General features: G+C 37.1%; 1 protein-coding gene across 1 annotated transcript in view; it reads right to left on the minus strand.

The window, feature by feature from the left end:
• C5 (complement C5) overlaps window positions 1–19827 on the minus strand; it is a 78257-nt gene that overhangs the window by 31012 nt on the left and 27418 nt on the right. The window contains exons 14-23 of the mRNA XM_065879316.1: window positions 19617–19766; window positions 18416–18545; window positions 17380–17442; window positions 16075–16272; window positions 14047–14137; window positions 12497–12570; window positions 11465–11604; window positions 7705–7932; window positions 6269–6329; window positions 313–402 (exon numbers count right to left, since the gene is read on the minus strand). Of these exons, the coding sequence (XP_065735388.1) occupies window positions 313–402; window positions 6269–6329; window positions 7705–7932; window positions 11465–11604; window positions 12497–12570; window positions 14047–14137; window positions 16075–16272; window positions 17380–17442; window positions 18416–18545; window positions 19617–19766 (1225 nt within the window). The remainder of the gene's footprint in view (window positions 1–312; window positions 403–6268; window positions 6330–7704; window positions 7933–11464; window positions 11605–12496; window positions 12571–14046; window positions 14138–16074; window positions 16273–17379; window positions 17443–18415; window positions 18546–19616; window positions 19767–19827) is intronic.

A 19827-nucleotide genomic window follows, 5' to 3' on the forward strand; every position in this document is an offset into this window, starting at 1 on the left:
AGGCTAATAGAAAGTCCTTTAAATCTGGACGCAGCTGCACTTTCATTTTAGAGAGGTCTTTGGGCCAATGGCAGCCCTCACCCTCCATCATGGGAGCATGCATCTCCATTCAAATCAGGCCACTGGAAGAAGAGAGTTGGAAGAGTGGTTAGGGATTTGAAGGTGGGAGTAGGAATAGGGTACTCCCAGAGGTCCCCTATTGTACATGAAACTGAGTAGAGAAGAGGAGAAATAGGATAATCATGAGAATATTTGATTTTTGTTTGAAACACAAAGTGAAATAAGAAATAAAAATGGCACTTGTTAATTTACCTTTTACACTCACAATCCTTTTGACTTTTGTTTTGGGGACCAAATCCAATGGTAACCTGTATGGGAACTCCTTTCGTCTATTAATGATGCCTGAAATTTAAAAGAAAATTATTAGATTTACACAGAGTTTTTGAGGGAAGACTATTTGCAGATTATTTATAGTATACCTACTTTCAGGGAATTTAAAAAAAAATAATAGACTCTTTTATAACAATATTAAAATTTAAAAGGGAAATTTAAAATAATCAAGGATTTTTTATCAAACCCTAGGCTTATATAATCCCATTAAATAAAGCATTAAAGTTGACTGTAAGCTTCCTGGTCATTACACGATAGGAAATAAATAGGTTATATAAATCTTATTCATCAGTAAAAGGGAGCATGCTGTTTCGTCCAAAGACAGAAAATTATTCCCGGAACTGAAATCTAAAAATAACTAACAAGTAATTCCTTAGTCAAGGAAATGTGAAGATTAGCTGCATTGGGAAGCATGCCCTGAAATCCCTTCTACCTTCTCCTCTCCATCTAACTTAGACACTTTTTCTTTCTGCACAATAACAGAGTTTAAGCTTGCTGTATCGGAGCATTTTCTACTGTAATCATTGGTTTATTTCATGAAAATGATAGTATTTATCATTCTACTGATAGAATACCAAGCACACTGCTAAGGTCTTTGAATGCATTGTTACACTGGATCCTCACAACAACCCTATGCACTGTGTCTACTATTATTATTTTAATTTTATAGATGAGCAAACTGAGGCTTAGAAAGCAAATTGCTCAAGGTCACAGAGCTAGTACAGATGAAGCTGCATCTGAACTCAGGAAGCTTTACTGCAGAACCCATAGTAGTCACCACAAAGAGACTCCTCCTCCCATTATCCTGCTAAGAAAGCTCTCTGAGGGCAGGAACCATTCTTATTGAATGCTGTAGTCCCAAGCACTTAGTCCCTGGCACATGGTAGATGCTAAAAAAAAAAACTAGTGACATTTTGCAATTGCATGGCCAAACCACGTGGCTTTGCAGAAGAGACAGGAATGCTCCACTTCTTTCCTCATCAACTTTTGATAAATGCTGAGGATATAGTATTAAAGCTTAGTGAAGACATTTGAGAGCTTTGCAATGTGGATGAAAGAGTACTAAGCTCAGAAAGAACTTACTCTGGATGTGACACTGGGCAAGACACAATCTTTCTATGCTTTGGTTTGCTCATCAGCTAAATAGAGGTAATAGTATTTTCCTCAAAGGGTTTTTGTGAAGATAAAAATAATGTAGACAAAGCATGGCAAACAGTTTGTGCTCAATATATGGTACTTATGACAGTAAGTTGTTTGAGATTATCTAAATTTGATCCTCCACCATTTTTTTCCATTGATACCTGCCCTTGACTATTTTATTTCTCATTATCAACTCTTCTACTAGATGGAAAATGTACAGAAAAAAAGGCTAAAACTAAGAGAAGTCAATTTTACTCCTTGTCAGAGATCATAAAAAAGACCCATCAAGGCATCACTTATAAAGGTAGATGCCAGAGAGATTAAAACATTTAAAAGTTAAATCTTTAAAACCAACAGGATAAAATATGCAATAATGTCTTTTTGAACTAAGATATATAACCATAAAATGAAATTATAATGAATTTGACTATATCAGAAAAAAAGATTACTGTTCAAAACCCACTAAGGTCTACGACTGCTCAAAGAAGTATATGAGAGACAAAATCAACAAGAAATAGACAAGAAAACCCAAGTGGAAAATAGAAAAAAGTGCAAAAGATAGGAATAGTCAATTCACAGAATGGAAGTCCAAATGGCCAGCAAGTATATGAAGAAGTGTTTAGAAATCACTGTAATCAGAAGAATCCAAATTAAAACAATAATGAGATGTCACTTTATACCCCTAAAAATGGCACATTTTAGAGAGGTGAGTAACACCAAGTGTTGGTGAGGATGTGGAATAAGGAGAATCCTTATGCAGTGCTGGTGGAGGTATAAATAGTACAGCCATTCTGAAGAGCAATGTGACAGAAGTAAATGATATTCAGTATATGTATGCCCTTTGACCCAGCAGTTCAACTCCAAAAAACATAGTCCAGATAAATTCTCACACAGATTCATAAAGGGAGATGAATAAGGATGTTCATTGCAGCATTGTTGATGGTAGTGGGGAACCTGTCACTAGGGGATGGGTAAGTAAAATTGTGGTGGAATTGGAACTGAGCAGAACCCTGCAGGGCCCTCACGTACAAAAATGAGCAGTTAATGATTAGGACAATAGTCACAGACTGAGTGTCTGATGCACATTCCTGAGTTGTTTTACAGATACTGTAACTGCCACCAAAGGAAAAAAGCTAACTGCATGAGGACCAGACTATAGCCATGATATTAGCTGCTCCATCTTGAGCAGTACTGAATCTATGTCTATCACAATTCCAAGAACTGGCCTCAAGAGAATGGGATTAACATTATTGCTCATAATAAACTATATCTTTGTGGGCATCAAAATAATTGTATCTTACTCTGCCCATATATGTAAGCAGGCAACTAAAATTGTCAGCAAAGATGCTACAGACCCATGTTGACATTTTCCACTCTGAGAATATGGTGCCCTATGTCAGCATGAAGGAAATTACAGAAGATGGAGCTTCACCCCTGATCCCATAGAAATGGAATGATGTTTGACAGTGGGGAAATGAAAGCAGCTCTTTTGCCCCTTTCCTGTTTGCCCATTTCTGTCCCCCTCTAACCTTAAAAGAGCCTAATTATAGGAATGAGATCACTAGGCAGTTTGACCTAACTCCTAACATACTCTCCTGAATGCACACCATGCAAAGAATCAAAGAACCTGTTGATCCTTTACCTAAATAAAAAGAAGCAAAAATGAAGAATTAAGCAGTTAAAGAATGACTGGCTCTACAGGGAACTCTGCTCAATATTCTGTAATAACCTAAATGGGAAAAGAATTTGAAAAAGAATAGATGCATGTATACATATAAATGAATCGCTTTGCTGAACACCTGAAACTAACACAATATTGTTAATCAACTATACTCCAATATAAAATAAAAAATTTTTTTTTAAAAAAAGGGCTTGCCTGGTGGCGCAGTGGTTAAGAATCTGCCTGCCAATGCAGGGGACACAGATTCGATCCCTGGTCCGGGAAGACCCACATGCCACGGAGCAGCTAAGCCCATGTGCCACAACTACTGAACCTGCGTGCCACACCTACTGAAGCCTGCGCACTTTGAGCCCGTGCTCCACAAGAGAAGCCACTGCAATGAGAAGCCTGCGCACCACAACCAAGAGTAGCCCCTGCTCACCGCAACTAGAGAAAGCCCACCGCACAGCAACGAAGAACCAACGCAGCTGAAAATAAATTAAAAAAAAAAAATGAATGACTAGCTCTCTACCCCCAACAGCCCCTTCAGAAATCCTGCAGGCAAATCACGTGGGCAAGATAACATCTGAAGAGTCAGCCAGTCTGCACACAATGGAGAATGATGCAGAATTCAACCTCCTGCCTAGATGATTCACTGAAATTCTTCCCCCTTCTCCTTTAAAAACTGTAATGGCTGAGCAGAAACTTTGGAGTTGGTCTTGGGATGCGAGCCTACCTTCTCCCCAGATTGCCGGCTTCTCTGATTAAAGCATCTTTCCTTTCTATTGACATTTGCCTCTCAAATTATTGCCTTTTGAGTGGCAAGCAGCCGAACCTGAGTTTGGTAACAGAATATACTCTAAAATACTGTGTAGAAGCAGTGAATTAAATGCATGTATAGCAATAGAAATATTTGTTTAAAACAGAGTATTGTCTTTAAAAACTTAAGAACAGGACTTAGAGCACAATACCTTTTATATGTTAAAAAAACATACACACACAAAACAACCTTTCCTCCATACTCTAAGACATATTTCAAGCATATTAGATTGGGGGCATTTGAAGGAAGGGAAATGGGAGTGGAGGTCAGGCATGAGGAGAGAAAATAAAACCTGAGAGGGGCCTGCCCAAACCAATGATGATGATGTGCTCAGAACTGAGGTGGGGGAGAGAGCTTGTCAGGCAGAGAAAGCAGGAACCAAAGGCTAGGGCTAGTCTCGTGTATTGAGTTTCTGTGTTTAGTCTCTTTTTAAACTGATGTCACATAATTTTAATTACTATTACTTTACAATTTGTTCTGATACCTCATTCTCCCTCACTGATATTTTTCTCAGATTTCCTCTAACATTATTGTCTGTTTACTTTTCCAAATATGTTTTTTTAGGCTTTTAAAAAAAACTCTGGAAAGTATCATAACAGTATAGCAATTCCAACATACACAGATTGGAAGTATTTAATAAAATCTCTGGGGCTTCCCTGGTGGCGCAGTGGTTGAGAGTCCGCCTGCCGATGCAGGGGACACGGGTTCGTGCCCCGGTCCGGGAGGATCCCACATGCCGCGGAGCGGCTGGGCCCGTGAGCCATGGCCGCTGGGCCTGCGCATCCGGAGCCTGTGCTCCACAACGGGAGAGGCCACAACAGTGAGAGGCCCGCGTAAAACAACAACAACAACAACAACAACAACAAAAAATCTCTGAAATAAACTGGACAGAATTGGTTGTCATCTTTACCCTATTGGGCACTCTGGAAAGTAACAAAGCTCCCTGAATCTAAGTTTTCTAAAATGATAAGGGAAAAAAGTCATGTGACAAGATTGGAAAGAGGCATAGATTCTTTTTTTTTAAACCAAGATTTTTGATGGAGAGATCTGTTCCCCGATAAAAGATCATTGCCATCTTGTGGGCCTGATGTTCACACCTGGGATGGGTAAGACAGGGCTGTTTTGGAAAGCTGTTTGCAATAATGTTAGTATAGCAGGCATAAGGGGGAAGAGAAAGAGAAGACAAAGGAAGCAGTGGCTCTGAGGTGTGATGTGACTGCATGAGGCCAAAACCTCAGAATTTGTCATATATCTCCCCATATATCCTTCACAGGCTGGGAGGAGGTCTGTGTGAAGATAAGATTAGAGAAAAAAGTTTGCATGAAGTCATCCTTATTCAGTTTATGGGACTCAGCTGATTAGAAATGTAAATATTAATTCTTTGCTTTCCTAGAGGAAATAGCACTCTGAGTATAGTGGTCTTGATTTGTAAGGAAACTCTTTTTCTTTCTATTGCTGTATCACTGAAAGAAAAGAAGAATGATACAATGCAACAATAAGGTAAATTTCAATCATTTAATAAGAACTACAGTAGTCTGTCTTTTTTTGGTGAAAAGAATTGTTAACTGAAAACATTCTAAATTTCATAAATACATAGGTATTTAGGCCTTGATGAAGTGCTCAATTGTTTGCACAATTCTAACTTTAAGAAGATTCCAAAAAAAGGAAGATTCAGAATATCTCAGCTGGAGGAAAAGCAAGGAAGCAGGAACAATGAGGAATGGCTTTGTTAAGTAATTTATCAGCATGATTGTGTTTTCAAATAATGCATGTTAGATAAGAATGTAAATGACTTTTTCTTAGGTGTTCTTTGGACTGATGGTTCTATAAGAAAATATTATAACTTATTATTGTGATGGATAGAATGGTAAAATGACTAATTTATAAGGGAAGTCATGCAATGATTACTATTTCAATGCTTTGTATTTAAAACTAATGGGGTACTTTGGGAATTCCCTGGCGGTCCAGTGGTTAGGGCTTGGTACTTCCACTGCCTGGGTTTGATCCCTGGTGGGGAAATAAGATCCCGAAAGCCACGCCATGCAGCAAAACAAACAAACAAAAACCTAATGGGATTATTTTTCTTTGTTCTAAACCCATCCAGATTATAATATAACACATGCTATCAAAAATGGCAGTGAACTAAGAAGTGGATATTTCTGATTCTATACAATTAACATTTTTAAAAATAGTGTTTCAGGTTACACATCTCTCTAGGGCAAAAGACAACATATAAAATACAAACTCATTTTGCCTACCGTAGATACCCTTTGGGTCCAGAGTAGTGCCAGCATAACTTTCCCTTTTGACACCTTCCGGCTAAAATAAAGGCAAAAATCATTCAGTTAAGAACATAATTAAATTTATATGACCTTGACCTGAATGCTTGAATCAACTTAACTACTTTTCCAATTAAAAAATTCTTTTTTTTTTTTTTTTTTTGGAGAAGGCAAAGTATGTTTAAATACTTATATGCCTGCCTCCAGGAATAAGATTTTCTGGCTATTTGCATGATGATCAGAGCAAACACTTAAACAGAAATTATTATAAGCCAGGTAATTGATCTAAGTGCTTTGTATGTATTAGCTCATTTAACCTCATAATACTCTATGGAGCTTTGTATGTATTAGCTTTGTATGTATGGAGCCATATACATATACATATGGAGTATATGGAGCCATATACATATGGAGTATGTATAAGCCAGGTAATTGATCTAAGTGCTTTGTATGTATTAGCTTTGTATGTATGGAGCTTTGTATGTATTAGCTCATTTAACCTCATAATACTCTATGGAGTAGTGCTCCCATGTGACATACGAGGAAACTGACACCCAGAGAGATCAAGAAACTTATCTGATGCCACACTGCTAGTGGAGCCAGGATTCAAACGCAGGCAGTGTGGCTCCAGAATCTGTGCATGGAACCACCATGCAAAGATGTATAGAAAATAGAATGTGCCTTACACAAAATAAGTCAATACATGTTTACCAAAGTGAATTTCATGGCTGAAAACAGAACTCAGAGAATGAAGGCCTCGGAAGACCCAGTTCTGTCATTAACATTCTTGCCAAGAATCTTAATCTTAAAAAGATAACATGAAAACTCTCAACAGACTGTGTGGGTAAACAGTACTTAAGAAATGATAGTTTTCTTCCTTTTTTGGCCTGTTTACTCATTTACAAAATGGAAAATTTTCTAGACTATAAATTCTAAACTATAAATGCATAGATCCTACCTTATTTATTGCTGTAGCTCCAGTACTTAGCATAATATCGGGCACAGATTTCAAAACATTTTCTGAATGTGTTGGGGGAAAAAAATACTCCAGAAAACTATATACCAAAATGTTAAAATCGGGTATCTCTGGTTGTAGGGGTTTTTGGTGGTCTTAATTTTCTTCTCTGTGGTTTTTCAGTATTCCATGCTTTCTACAATGAGCAAGCATCATTGTTTTATTTAAACTTTAAAAACATAATTTCAGACTTAAAGAAAAGTTATAAGAATAGTCCAAAAATATCTGAGATAACCTCCACCCAGATTCCCCCAAATGTTAACATTTTGTTATGTTTGTGTTATAATTTTCTCTTTGTGTGTCTCTTTCTGAATCACTTAAGCATGAGTTGCTGATAACTTTTATTTTCAGAAAGAAAAAAGTGTTTTTGAAAGAATTTTTTTAAAGCATATTTTCTTACCACCACTCGTAATGTTTTTATTAAGATTTCATTTCCAACAGAAGTCTCCAGTGAGAAGCTGATGTTGTGGAGGCCGATTTCCAGAGGAAGCACGCTGAAGGTCACCAAGTGGCTGGAGGAGCCCTCTATTCTCTGGGGCAGACATTTGGAGGAACTTTTCCCCTGAGGGTCAATGTCTGGGCTTCCCGATGAACAGATTCCCTCCACGGGAGACATTTTAACACAGAACTGAAATATCACCAGTGAACAATTATTTCAAAACATTTTATGATAAGGAAAGCACGCCCTGATTACATTCATCTGGACAAAAACTCTCCCCTGGTACTCGTTAAATAATCCCTTAGATTCCAAGGCTGTAGAGAAAGCTCATTTCAGATTTTCTAAAACACACAAACCAGTTGCCATAGAGCTTAGCAATGTGACAGGATGTCTAGAAAGCTCAACACTGGCTCAGAAACATCTAACCTTCCTTAGACCGTTACCTACTAAATCGGGTACAACACTACTGAAGTTCTTTGTTCATGTTGTCATGATAGCATTTGTTACACTGTCTCTCTACATGTTTATATTGTAGGCAGTGGGAGCCCAGTCTCAGGCACTCTGTGTGTCTTATTCAACTTTGTATCTTATAGCTCAGCCTTTGGTTTTCAATAAATGGTTTTATGAAAGACTGGAAACTCCATCTCTTGGCATTTAAGGTCCTGCCTAATATGCCCCCGACCAACTTTTCCAATCTTGCCTCTTATTAACTTCCCACCTGTACCCCATTATACAGCCAGACTCTGGCTCCGGAAAGACCTAGGTTCAAATCTTGGCTCTGCCACTTGCTGTGTGGCAAGAGCACATTGCATGACCCTCCACTTCTTCATCTTTGTAATGGGGATAATAATAATACCTACTGACTTCTGGCTCAAACAGTGAATATTTTTCATCTCCTCTCCAAAATCTAGTGAACTGACAGAACTATACCCCAAATAATAAATCTGTAAGATCCAGAATAAATCAAGCAGGTAAACAACTAATTTTGAGGAATTTCTCAAAAACGGTAAGCTCCTTTTCCCTCTTAACTATCTTCTTGGGAAACACAACAACTAGGGTGGGTGAGGCAGGAGTTAAAGAAGACTTTTGGGTCACCGGAGGCCAATGATTCCCCCTGGAGAGCTGGGGTAGGGTAGGTAAGGCTAGACACAGAAGACTGATTTGATCAAATTCAACATGAATTCATTATAAAAACTCTTAGTAAATTGAGATAGCAACTTTTGAAACTGATATCAAATATCAAAAAAAAAAAAAAAAAAACCCAAAACCCAAAAATTCTGGCAGTGGCTCTGCTTTCAGAAATAGCCAAGTAGCTCCTACTTGGATAACTCTTCTGCAAATAATAACTATAAGCTCTAGACAAAATACGTATTTAAAAAAAACAAAAACTACCTGAAGGCACTAGAGATTGGAAGAGAAGGTGACACTCAGAAGAAAGGAGGGACACTGTGTGAGGGTCCTATTTTTTTACAGTTTTAACCTGAGGGCAGTCACCGTTAGTCCCTTAAGGAGTAGCTAAACCTCCAGTAGAACCTGCCATCTTATTGGCTTAAAGAACCAGGGGACAGAGTATGGCGCAGCCACCACAGTGGAAAAGTGAAGGACCTCCAGGTTCACCGTATAAACTTTCCTCAAACCCGGTCAACCCTTGACCTACGCACAGCACAGACTCTAAGCATCCCAGCTAAGGCTAAAGGAACTGAAATGAGATTTCAGAGTTTGAGATTGATTCAGCCAACTGCCTGCTAAAACACACAAACGAAGATGAAAGCTCTTCAGAGGATAGTAATAGAATCCAGAGTCTCTATAACATTTCATTAAGAAAGTCCAAGGGTCAATGCAAAGTTACTAGATGTAAAGAAATAGGAAAGTGTGATCTGTACTCAAGAGGAAAGGTAATTAATCGGTAATTACCCTGAGATATCTCAGATGTTCTTGTTTCTTGTTTTGATATGATGAATACTGCACTGATAGTTTAAAAATTAAATAAAATATGGCAGTACCATGAGATGTGTGACACTTAAAATACTGTCTAATTATAATTATGTCATTGCACTTTGTGGTGCTCTGAGCAGTAGTGCAATGCAATGAAAGCACTACATACGGTCTATGTCACAACTACTCAACTCTGCCATGGACAATACCTACACAGTGGGTGTGGCTTTAAACTTTATTTATGGACAGTGAAATTTGAATTTCATATAAGTGCCATGAAATAGTCTTCTTCTACTTCTCCTCCTCAACCTTTTAGAAATGTGAAAAACATTCTTATCTTATAGGCCATAAAAGAAGAGGGAGCAGGCCGGTTTTGGCCCATGGCCATAGATTGCTGACCCCTGACCTAGTACATAAAGCAAAAGAATGAAGAGATGTAAAAAATTCAATATTCTACAAGTCAGTTTCCCTTACAGTAATTTATAAATTCAGGATAATACCTATCAAAACCTGAATACATCTTTAACTAGATCAGCAAGCAATTATTATATGACTTATAATCATAAAACTTAAAAATAATTCAACTTCAGTGTATGTACGTATTTTTGTTGCATCAAAGTATGAGAGAGTAATCGATAGAAAACATTCAAGTGTAAAATATATAACACTAGGAGAGTGGAATGGAAATATGAGTTCACAGATAAAAGGAATGGTATATAATCTGTTGTTCACAAGAGTTTATTTGGGTATTTTTTAATGGATTGCTATGGTATTTAGATTCTGCTATATACCTTTAAAAGTTTGATATAACAATTTTATTTTTAAAATATCAATACTCAAGTATTCCCAGAGTTATAAATTTGCATATTTTTTTGAATTTATGATGAAAAATTTTAGATGCCAATTTAAAAATGTGCCAATGGGGTACTTAGTTTTTCCAAAAAGATTTAGGGAGTTGTAAGTGAAATTTTTGGAGACCACTGAAATACTCATGTCTAAGAATAAAATTAGAGCTTTAAAAAAAAGAGTCAGATTTTCAGACTGCATTGAGTTCCTATATAAAATTTTGTGATTGTGATTTTCAAGTGAAATCAGACAGCCTAATGTATAACTCTGTTTAGAAATGTGTTGGCAAAAAGAAGACAAATGGTGGGTCTGGCCATGGCTGGAGTTTTTCACAGAGTGTACCCCAGAGCAAAAGGGGATCAAGGGAGTTGACATGTTTTTAATCAGTGAGGCTATAATGATGGCTTCTGAATTCTAACCTGAACATGGAGTGAAGTAAAGACTTTAGCATAAGAAGGCTAACGAAGAATAAAAAGTAATGGAGTCAAAGAGCTGGAGGTTTCAATGATGCTGTAGAACTGTAGCTACAAAGTAACAAGGTTAATGAGTCAGAAGGATAGGTAGGAGGTGGTCAGTTGGTGAGATGTTTGAAATCATATTTTCCGGGGGGAAGACAAGATCTGCAAAGTGAAGAGTGTGAATGGCTAAAATGGAGGAAAGGAACGGGTTGTTAGAGGTAAGGAGATCAGGGTGATGAATGAACCAAATGTAATCTCATCTTTCTCTGAGCCTCCACAGCACATTGATTATCTCAAGGACTTGTATTCTTCATTGAATTGGAGTTGTATGAATAGTTATCTTAACTCTTCTTCTTTTCTTCTTTCCTTCACTGAGTTGAGTTTGTGTGCCTGTGTACGTGATAATTCCATTAATAGAATTCTCAGAAAATCAGGGACTTCTTCATTTTTTCCATTTATTTGAACATACCATAAATACTTACCAGAATTCCAGACGTTCTATAGTTATAAACAGTTCCACTCAATTGGATCTGTTCCCCTCGTACAACAGAATATGGTATATTCATTTCCAGGAAGACGTTTTTGAACACCTTTGCCTTGAGAGTATCGGCAACACATATACCTTCAGCCCAAAGTGAGAGCAAAGTTGAAGCATATTAGGGAATTCCCATAATGCCTTATTAGTACTAAAATGTCTCAGATTTGCTTTGCTTCAAGGAAAAAACAAAAGTTAGATGTTTTTCTCTGCCCTAACACCCCATGTCCTTGAATTTTCTACTCACTGATTTTTTTAAATTGAGCTATAATTGAAGTATAATATTATATTAGCTTCAGGTGTACAACATGATTCGATATTTGTATACATAAGTCTAGTTAACATCCACCACCACACATATTACAAATTTCTTTTCTTGTGGTAAGAACTTTTAAGATCTATTCTTTTATCATTGTTCTTCATTCAATAATTATTGGTATTAACAGAAAACTTCATTTGTCCAACAAATATTTAATTCTATTTAAGGCATGAGAATGTTTATTAACTAAAGCACCAAATCTCTTTTTTAGATATTCATTATTGGTTCCGTTTAATGGGCATAAAATTTTGATTGTGGAAACCAAGATTTATAAGAACAAAATATAGTGAGCAAACAAGCCAAGCCTGAAATTATTTATAAAGTATCTGCACTAAATCACCACAAAAGGGCACTAGTCCAGGAGAGAAATTATATATTTTTCTCTAACTCTACTGAATCTTCTACTCACTGAGAAAATACAAAGGGAAATGGGGGCTTCACATCAGTATTTATAAAATGATGGCTAATAGAAGAACAAAAGAAGAAACTGATACAGTCCATGATGTGGGCACATCTAAGTCTCTTTGTAATACATTAAAAATAGGTTTTAATAAATGACACCACTTAAGTCCTGTGTAAACTAAAAAGACAATAACAAAAAACTGCATTTTGCCAAATCAAATCATTCCTTACGTGAGTATATAACTTCAATTTGCTTACCACTATTTGAAATGCCAACACCTTGAATTTCCCAGGTAGTTAGAGAATCAGGTAGCACAAACTGCAACTGGTTTCTGAAAGTTAAAATGTTGATATATTCAAATACAGAGGAACATTGATTAACCCAAATTGACAGCTTGCATTAACAGAATTCTTGCTTCATACTACTTTAGAATAAAGAAAAAAAATCACAACAGAACAAAATCACATCAGGTATTAAAGAAAAATCAAGCAAGAAGTTTATTCAGTAACTCTTATACTCATTCCATGTTTTTAGATATTTCACTTGTATTATGAGAATTCAAATTCAGAAGGATGTCTTTGAAACATTGCAAATTCAAAGTATACAATTCAAAGAAAAAAATTATGTTTATTGTGTAGTATGTTCTAAAATAGGGAAGCAAAATACTAATGCATCTTAACACTGCTCATAACGAAGTTGATATAACTAAAAATTTCTGATTAAGATCAAGCTTATACTCATTCAACAAACAGCTATTGTGCACCATCTTTGTATCAAGCATAGCACTAAATACTGAGTACATAGCACTCATAGATACAGTCCTGCTCTCAAGCAGTTCACGGTCTAGTGGAAGAAATAGTTCAGTGTATAAATTGCGATTCACTGTAATAACTGTACCAATAAAACTTTTTAAAAGTTCAGAGGCAGCATGCATTGATTCAACAGATTCATTTTAGTGCCTCTAGAAGCCGGACCCTATGCCAGGTCCTGAATATAAAACTAACCTGAGTTTAGTCCTTGCCCTGGAAGTATTTACATTTTAATGTGGAAGACAGTCAGGTAAATAGGACATTATTATATTGTGTGATATGTGCAACAGAGTTAATTGAGAGTTAACATCCAATCACTGGGTGGGGGACAGCGGTGGAAAGGTCTGCGAGGGGAAATGCTAGCCAAGGGGCAATGTCAGATGAAGTGGACAACACTGTGGAGGAGGAATCAGGCAGGACAAGGGTAGAGTCCAGGAGACCCATTAGAAGTCAGATGTCAGGCCGGGAACTCACTGCCTTGATGGCTCCTTGGAAAGTCTGTGCTTTGAGCCGCCCCCCCCAACCCCCCCTCCCCCCGCCGGACGACCTGAGGAAGGATGACACTCAGGGAAGGGGCACTGTTTTCAGTGCCTGGCACAGAGTAGGCATTCTATAAACATGTGTTGAATAAAGGACTTTAACAAGAAAAGAACCTTTCTCCCTATTAATCAATGTTTTGTAGTTACAGATATTTCAGGATGAAAACAGCTGCGTAATACAGTGTAAAGCACACAGTTGTGCTCGGTAAAGACTACCTGAAATGGAATGAAGTTGAATGGAGTGGTACCCTTCTTCCCCAAGAGTTAATCATGACCTGGAACCAATTATTAGAAGAAATCACACGCTAAAAAAAAGAGAAGTAAAATAAAATTTGACCCAATGGTGGTATCATCTTAACTCTTAAATAAAATATTGGGAAATGGGTAGTTTCCAGATTTTTGGTCAGAATATTTGCATTTTCCCATATTTTTCAGAGAAATGTCAAAGAAATATAATACCTTTTGGGGACATGATGAACTTCCCATAACCAGCTTTCTGGAAAATAAGTCCTTATTTCTGGTTTGGTTACTGGTAAAAGAGTCTTTATATCTGGGGGAAAAATATATTTGATTATGGAAAAACAACACGAATTCTACTTAGAGCTGAATTTTAAAATATGGACATTAATCAATAGCTTAAACATTTCCGGAAAGGTCAATGAAACATTTTGTTTAGTGATTTCAAAATAGAACAATAAAGGCCTCAGGATTTCTCCACTAGTGACACTGACAAAATGAATAAAGCATAAAAATATGTTTAATAATTTGTGTTTTAAATTGCTAAATGTTTCATGTTCGGAAAAATTATACAAGATACTAATTAGTCTATAAAGTTATTTGCATTTTAAAAATTGCAATAATTGTTTTTATTTTGTAAAATAGGGAGGTTTATATTATTCTCTGCCTTATCTCAGAAATTTATTTATATTTTCTATAATAAAAATGGACAGAATGTCTGCTTCTGTCCAAGATGCACTGATAGGGACTGGAGTTACACCTCTGCCTTAAGAAAACTAGAAAACCAGACACAACAGCTTTCAAATATTAGAGCATAAGTGAGCCAGGACAGTGATCCCTGAGAAAAGGGAGACAGATTGGATGAACCCTAAAATTATCCAGGTTTACTGTCTGGAGGCAGTTTACAGGCTTTAGAGCAGGGAGAGAAACCCATACAGACCCTGGCAGAGTTGCAACACCACCCATGGGAATTTGGGAGGCCAAGCTGTCTAGAACAAGGGACAGAGAGGAGGGAGCTACAGAGGCTGAATTCCAGGCAGCTGATGCCAACCCAGATGATTAGAGTTGAAAAACTGGACCACGAAAACTGGATATGTACTAGATTGTTCATAAAAAATACTGCGTGTAATAAGCAAAAATCTGAAAACAACCTAAATATATCTAATAACCTGGTTTTGATAAATGGCCACAAGAATTTATTTATGCAGAAATGTACCCACTCAGAATGATGACATTTAAGACATACTGTTAAGGGCTTCCCTGGTGGCACAGTGATTAAGAATCTGCCTGCCAATGCAGGGGACACAGGTTCGAGCCCTGATCTGGGAAGATTTCACATGACGTGGAACAACTAAGCCCATGCGCCACAACTACTGAGCCTGCACTCTAGAGTCCTTAAGCCACAACTACTGAGCCCGCGTGCCACAGCTACTGAAGCCCACACGCCTAGAGCCCATGCTCTGCAACAAGAGAAGCCACCGCAATGAGAAGCCTGCGCACCAGAACAAAAGAATAGCCCCCACTCACCGCAACTAGAGAAAGCCCGTGCACAGCAACGAAGACCCAACGCAGCCAAAAATAAATAAATAAATAAATATTTAAAAAAAGAAAAAAAGTAACAACAACAAAAAAAGACATACTGTTAAGCAAAACAATCAAACAGGATCTGTCACTCCGCTTTTGTTTGTTTTGACTGTATATAAATGAATTGAAAGTCCTAAAAGTTCTGAAAACATGTTAATGAGAGTTCTATAAATTCTGAAAATGTATATTGTGGTTGAAATTGAAATAAGATTTCAACTTTATGTGAGTACATTTAAGGTTATGCTACATTTAGAAATCTTTTGCTATATGTGGTCAGTATAGGTATAAACAGAATTTTTAATGGTTGTAATATCACAGAACGATGGAATTTTAGAACTCAAAGGCATATTAGAGATCACCTGGCCCAAGCTTCTTGTTTTAAAAATGAGGAGATTGAGGCTCAGAGAGGATAAATAATCATTCACGTTTATAGAATGAGTCAGCTTCAAACTCGCCTGGGTCTTGACTATGGACTAGTGCACTCTGCTCTGTACTATATATACCTCTTCTGATTCCCAAAAATGACAACAAAATTTTTTTCTTAACAGCATTTGCAAGTTATCTTTTCTACTTCCCATTTTAAATAGAGCATGTAAACCACCTTTTTTGGAAGCATAAAATTACATCAAGTTCTCCGTATTTTCCAATCGAAAATGTCAAACTTACATAGCCTTCCCAATTGGATACTTATATGAGACTCTTCAGCACGGAACTGGCTTGCGATGGCACAACAGTCCTTGAAAATTTTGATGCATCTTAGGCCCTTCTTAATCCGAGTGGCTCGCTGCTCACAGCTTTCTTCATCATTACGATAGGCTCCATCATAACAACATTTCTTCAATGCTGTATGATTGTATTTAGCAGCTGAAATGGTAATAATTCAAGTGCCCTTGATTATGCATAGAGTCAAAACATCTCAGGCTTAGAAAGGCTCTTGAGGGATACTGGATTTCTGCTGTCATAGGACCTCAGCCTCACAACAGCCATGGCTAGTTGACTGTCCAGGCCCACTTTGGAACTACCCTAGGAATGGGAGAATGTGGCCTCGTAAGGTAGTCCACTCTGATTTGCACTAAATGGTTAAGGGCTTCCTGCAACTAAGCTGAGTACTGACTTTTGAAACTGGCACCTTGGGTTCAGCACCCTTTGAGTAAAATAAGTTAATGATCTGAGAAGCCTGCAAATATCTGAAGATAGTTATCATCACTAAACATGTATGTTCTTCTTCAAGCTAAAAATCCTATTTTATTCAAACGTTTCTTGTGGTTTGTGGTTTCAAACATTTCTTCACCAGTGGCATCTTTCCTCATCGTAAGTGCTTCGATTAATCAGTATCTCTCTTTTCATATCATTAAAACTTAGAATGATGGTTAGAATTTAAATGACTCATATACAGATGGAAAGTATTATTGTACTACAATAAACATCTTTATTAGTTGAGCTCAGGGCACTGACTGCTGGCTCAATGCTCTTTCTATTGTAGCATTGCCAATTATCATATCTCTGTTTAAATAATACTTAAAAATAATTTCTGTTGGGATTATTCCCCCCCCCCAAAATTATCTAAAATACTCTTAACTGTTAAATGTATGCAAGAAGAGATAGACTTCCAGGTATATCTCAAAGTTACTTAAATCATGGATTTTGTTAGAATAAAATGGAAGAATATGATTTTAATTACTAGATAAAGTTTGCAGAGAGGAAATATTTGTGACAAATAAAAGTTAATCTTTTATATTTTAGAGATAGAAATAACAAAGACTTATTTCCCTCAGATTAAGGTTATGGCAAATGAACTATTGGATTAATTTGGATTAACCTTTCCAGGGGAGGTGAGCTAGATGTCTGTACATATCTTTCTTTTCACCCATTCTATTTGAATTAGGAGAAATTAGATAATGTTTACTTTTCTCCAGCTTTTGAATGACATGATCATAACCTTTTGGCAATCACATGAAACTTTTAGAGTACCTTCTCTGTCTATCTTCTTTTTCAGCATTCTTTTTGGCCTGAGAATTTCTTTACAAGGTTCATCTGTTTTAAAAAGATAAAGAAAAAGAAGGGAGAAAAGGAGATAAAATCTCAAAAACCACAAAATTCCGTGAAATTATTTAACTTTTTAAAACATTCACGTCATTCATTCAACAAATACTGAGAGCCTGCTTTCGACTAGGCACCGCACACTACACATCTCAACATGACTCGTTTTGGGAGGGGCTCACAGTCTATTGTCACACAGTTTGACTTGTTTGATCTGAATTTGGTTTTTAATCCTGCAACCTTTTTGACCCACTGATTACAAGGAAATATCTAAGCTTTTAGAGTGAGCCATGTTTCTGTTAGGTATGGTATTTTAATTATTTTTGGTGTTTATATTATTACAAATAATAGTATCATGTATAATTATGAACAATTTTAAAACCACAGAAAGAAGATGATTAAGATGTGGTCCTTGCCCTTAAAGAGCTCCCAGTGCAGTGACTGAGACAAGGTGTGTAATTAAGTGTAAGAATGTACAATGATGCATTGCTATAAATACATCTAGTCCTCCCTATAGTATTCCCCCTATTAAAGGAGGAGGCAATGATCAATTCTATATGGGGAAGAGGCCAAATCAAGGAATGATTCTTCTTCTAGCTTCTCCAGGCTAATAAAAGGGAAAGCAGTCCTAATAAGGAAAGGCCCAAAGATGTAAAATAGTGTCACCCATAACTACCTTGGTTCTGTATGGCTTAGACATAAGGTCATGTAGAGTGAGATGAGAAACAGCTGGAAAGAGCTGGAGAGAGGATCGTGGAAGGCCTTGAGTATTACAGTAAAGAATTTGTACTTTATCTTGAAGGCTAATGAAACATTTTATACAGAGGAGTTACCTAGTCATGTCATTATAAGATCAGTTTAGAGAATATTCTGGAGGAGGGACAAAACTGAGGTCTGGGAGGCAAATCATCCATGTAAATTTCAGTAATCAATTTGAAGAATAAACAAAAAGTACTGAGTGTTTTACCATTTTCTTGGGAGTTATCTGCGTTTGCGTTGGTGAGGAAGGTGAGTCCAGCCAGGTGGAATACATCTGCATTGTTGCGGCCACCACCTGCCCCGCAGCCCAGGTCACTCTTCTCTAAAGTTTGAAATACCTGTCCAGAGGTAGTTAGTTAATTTAATAATTCTTAGGAATTAACTAAAGGCAAAATGGTGAGCCTATTCAGATGTGGAAATCATTCCTCTGAAAAACTAAAGGTACAAGTCGTTACATGGTTCTAACAAATCTGTGAAATGCGCAGCCCACTCATTTATCAAATGGTCAAAGACCAAATTTCCCAACTTCATTCCTTTATTTTGTCCTTTTGTATTTAGAAATACATACCTATTCAAAATTAAATCAAGAACTAAGTCTTAAGCTTTGATGAGGTGATTCTTCAAAATTGACCCCATGCTGTTTTGTACACAGAGTGCATACTGCAATCAATATAATGTCCAAAAAAGAATAAATGAGTGAATATATGAATAAGTGAATTAATAAACAAGCTAATTTTTAAGTCGCTAAAAGAAAAAAGAGCACAATCTCTTGTATTTTGGGGAAGAGGGCTCTAGGTTATAAGTGGGTGAGAACTTGTTTGCGGGGGGAGGCTTTTTCCAGTTTTAATTTTGACCCCAAATGTTTTTTCCTTTCTGAACGTTTTTAACTTAATAGTTTCTCAGTACTTTCTTCCTCCTTCAAAGAAATTCAAGCCTAGAAAATAGAAGCAGAGCTTAGGGGAGATAAATGGGAACTTAGGGGAAGTGAATCATTTTCAGATTCTTCTGGGCCACAGATTTTAATGAGTAAGAAAAAGGACACAAAACCCAAAAAACCCCCAGTGGTTGCCTATTCATTCTTCTCTGTTGCTGCTACTATAAAGCTCCCTGCTCCCAAATCTCCAAACCCTCCCAATCAATGGCACTTTGCCCATGAATGTAATTGCTATCATGGCATATGTTTTTTAAGTACTTAATTCCATACTTGGAAAAGTAAAAATGGATAGACCTGGGCTTTAGAGACTAACATGAGGATGGCTTACCTTCCTAAGAGTCACTGTTTTGAGTAGACTATAGAAAAGCAGGTCTAGTCTTCCCTTAATTCTTCCCCCACGACTTACCCTAGTGGCCACACTTTGTGAAGCACTGCATAGGGCCACCCCAGTAACCAAGGCCATGCACTACTTAACTCTTTCCAGGGGGTTCTTGGCTGTCCTTTGCACCCCATATATAGCACTGTCCACTGCCATTAAAGCCACCCAGGAATCCAACTCAGTTGCCATATTAAGAGATACATGTTGGCCAGGGGAATATGTATCTGTACTTGGAGACAGATGAACCTATAAGGTCATTTGAAAAAGAAAATATCATTTGTATGACACAAAAACTTCACATATAGCT

The sequence above is a fragment of the Phocoena phocoena genome, chromosome 6 (genome assembly GCF_963924675.1).
Source record: "Phocoena phocoena chromosome 6, mPhoPho1.1, whole genome shotgun sequence".
NCBI lineage: Eukaryota > Metazoa > Chordata > Mammalia > Artiodactyla > Phocoenidae > Phocoena > Phocoena phocoena.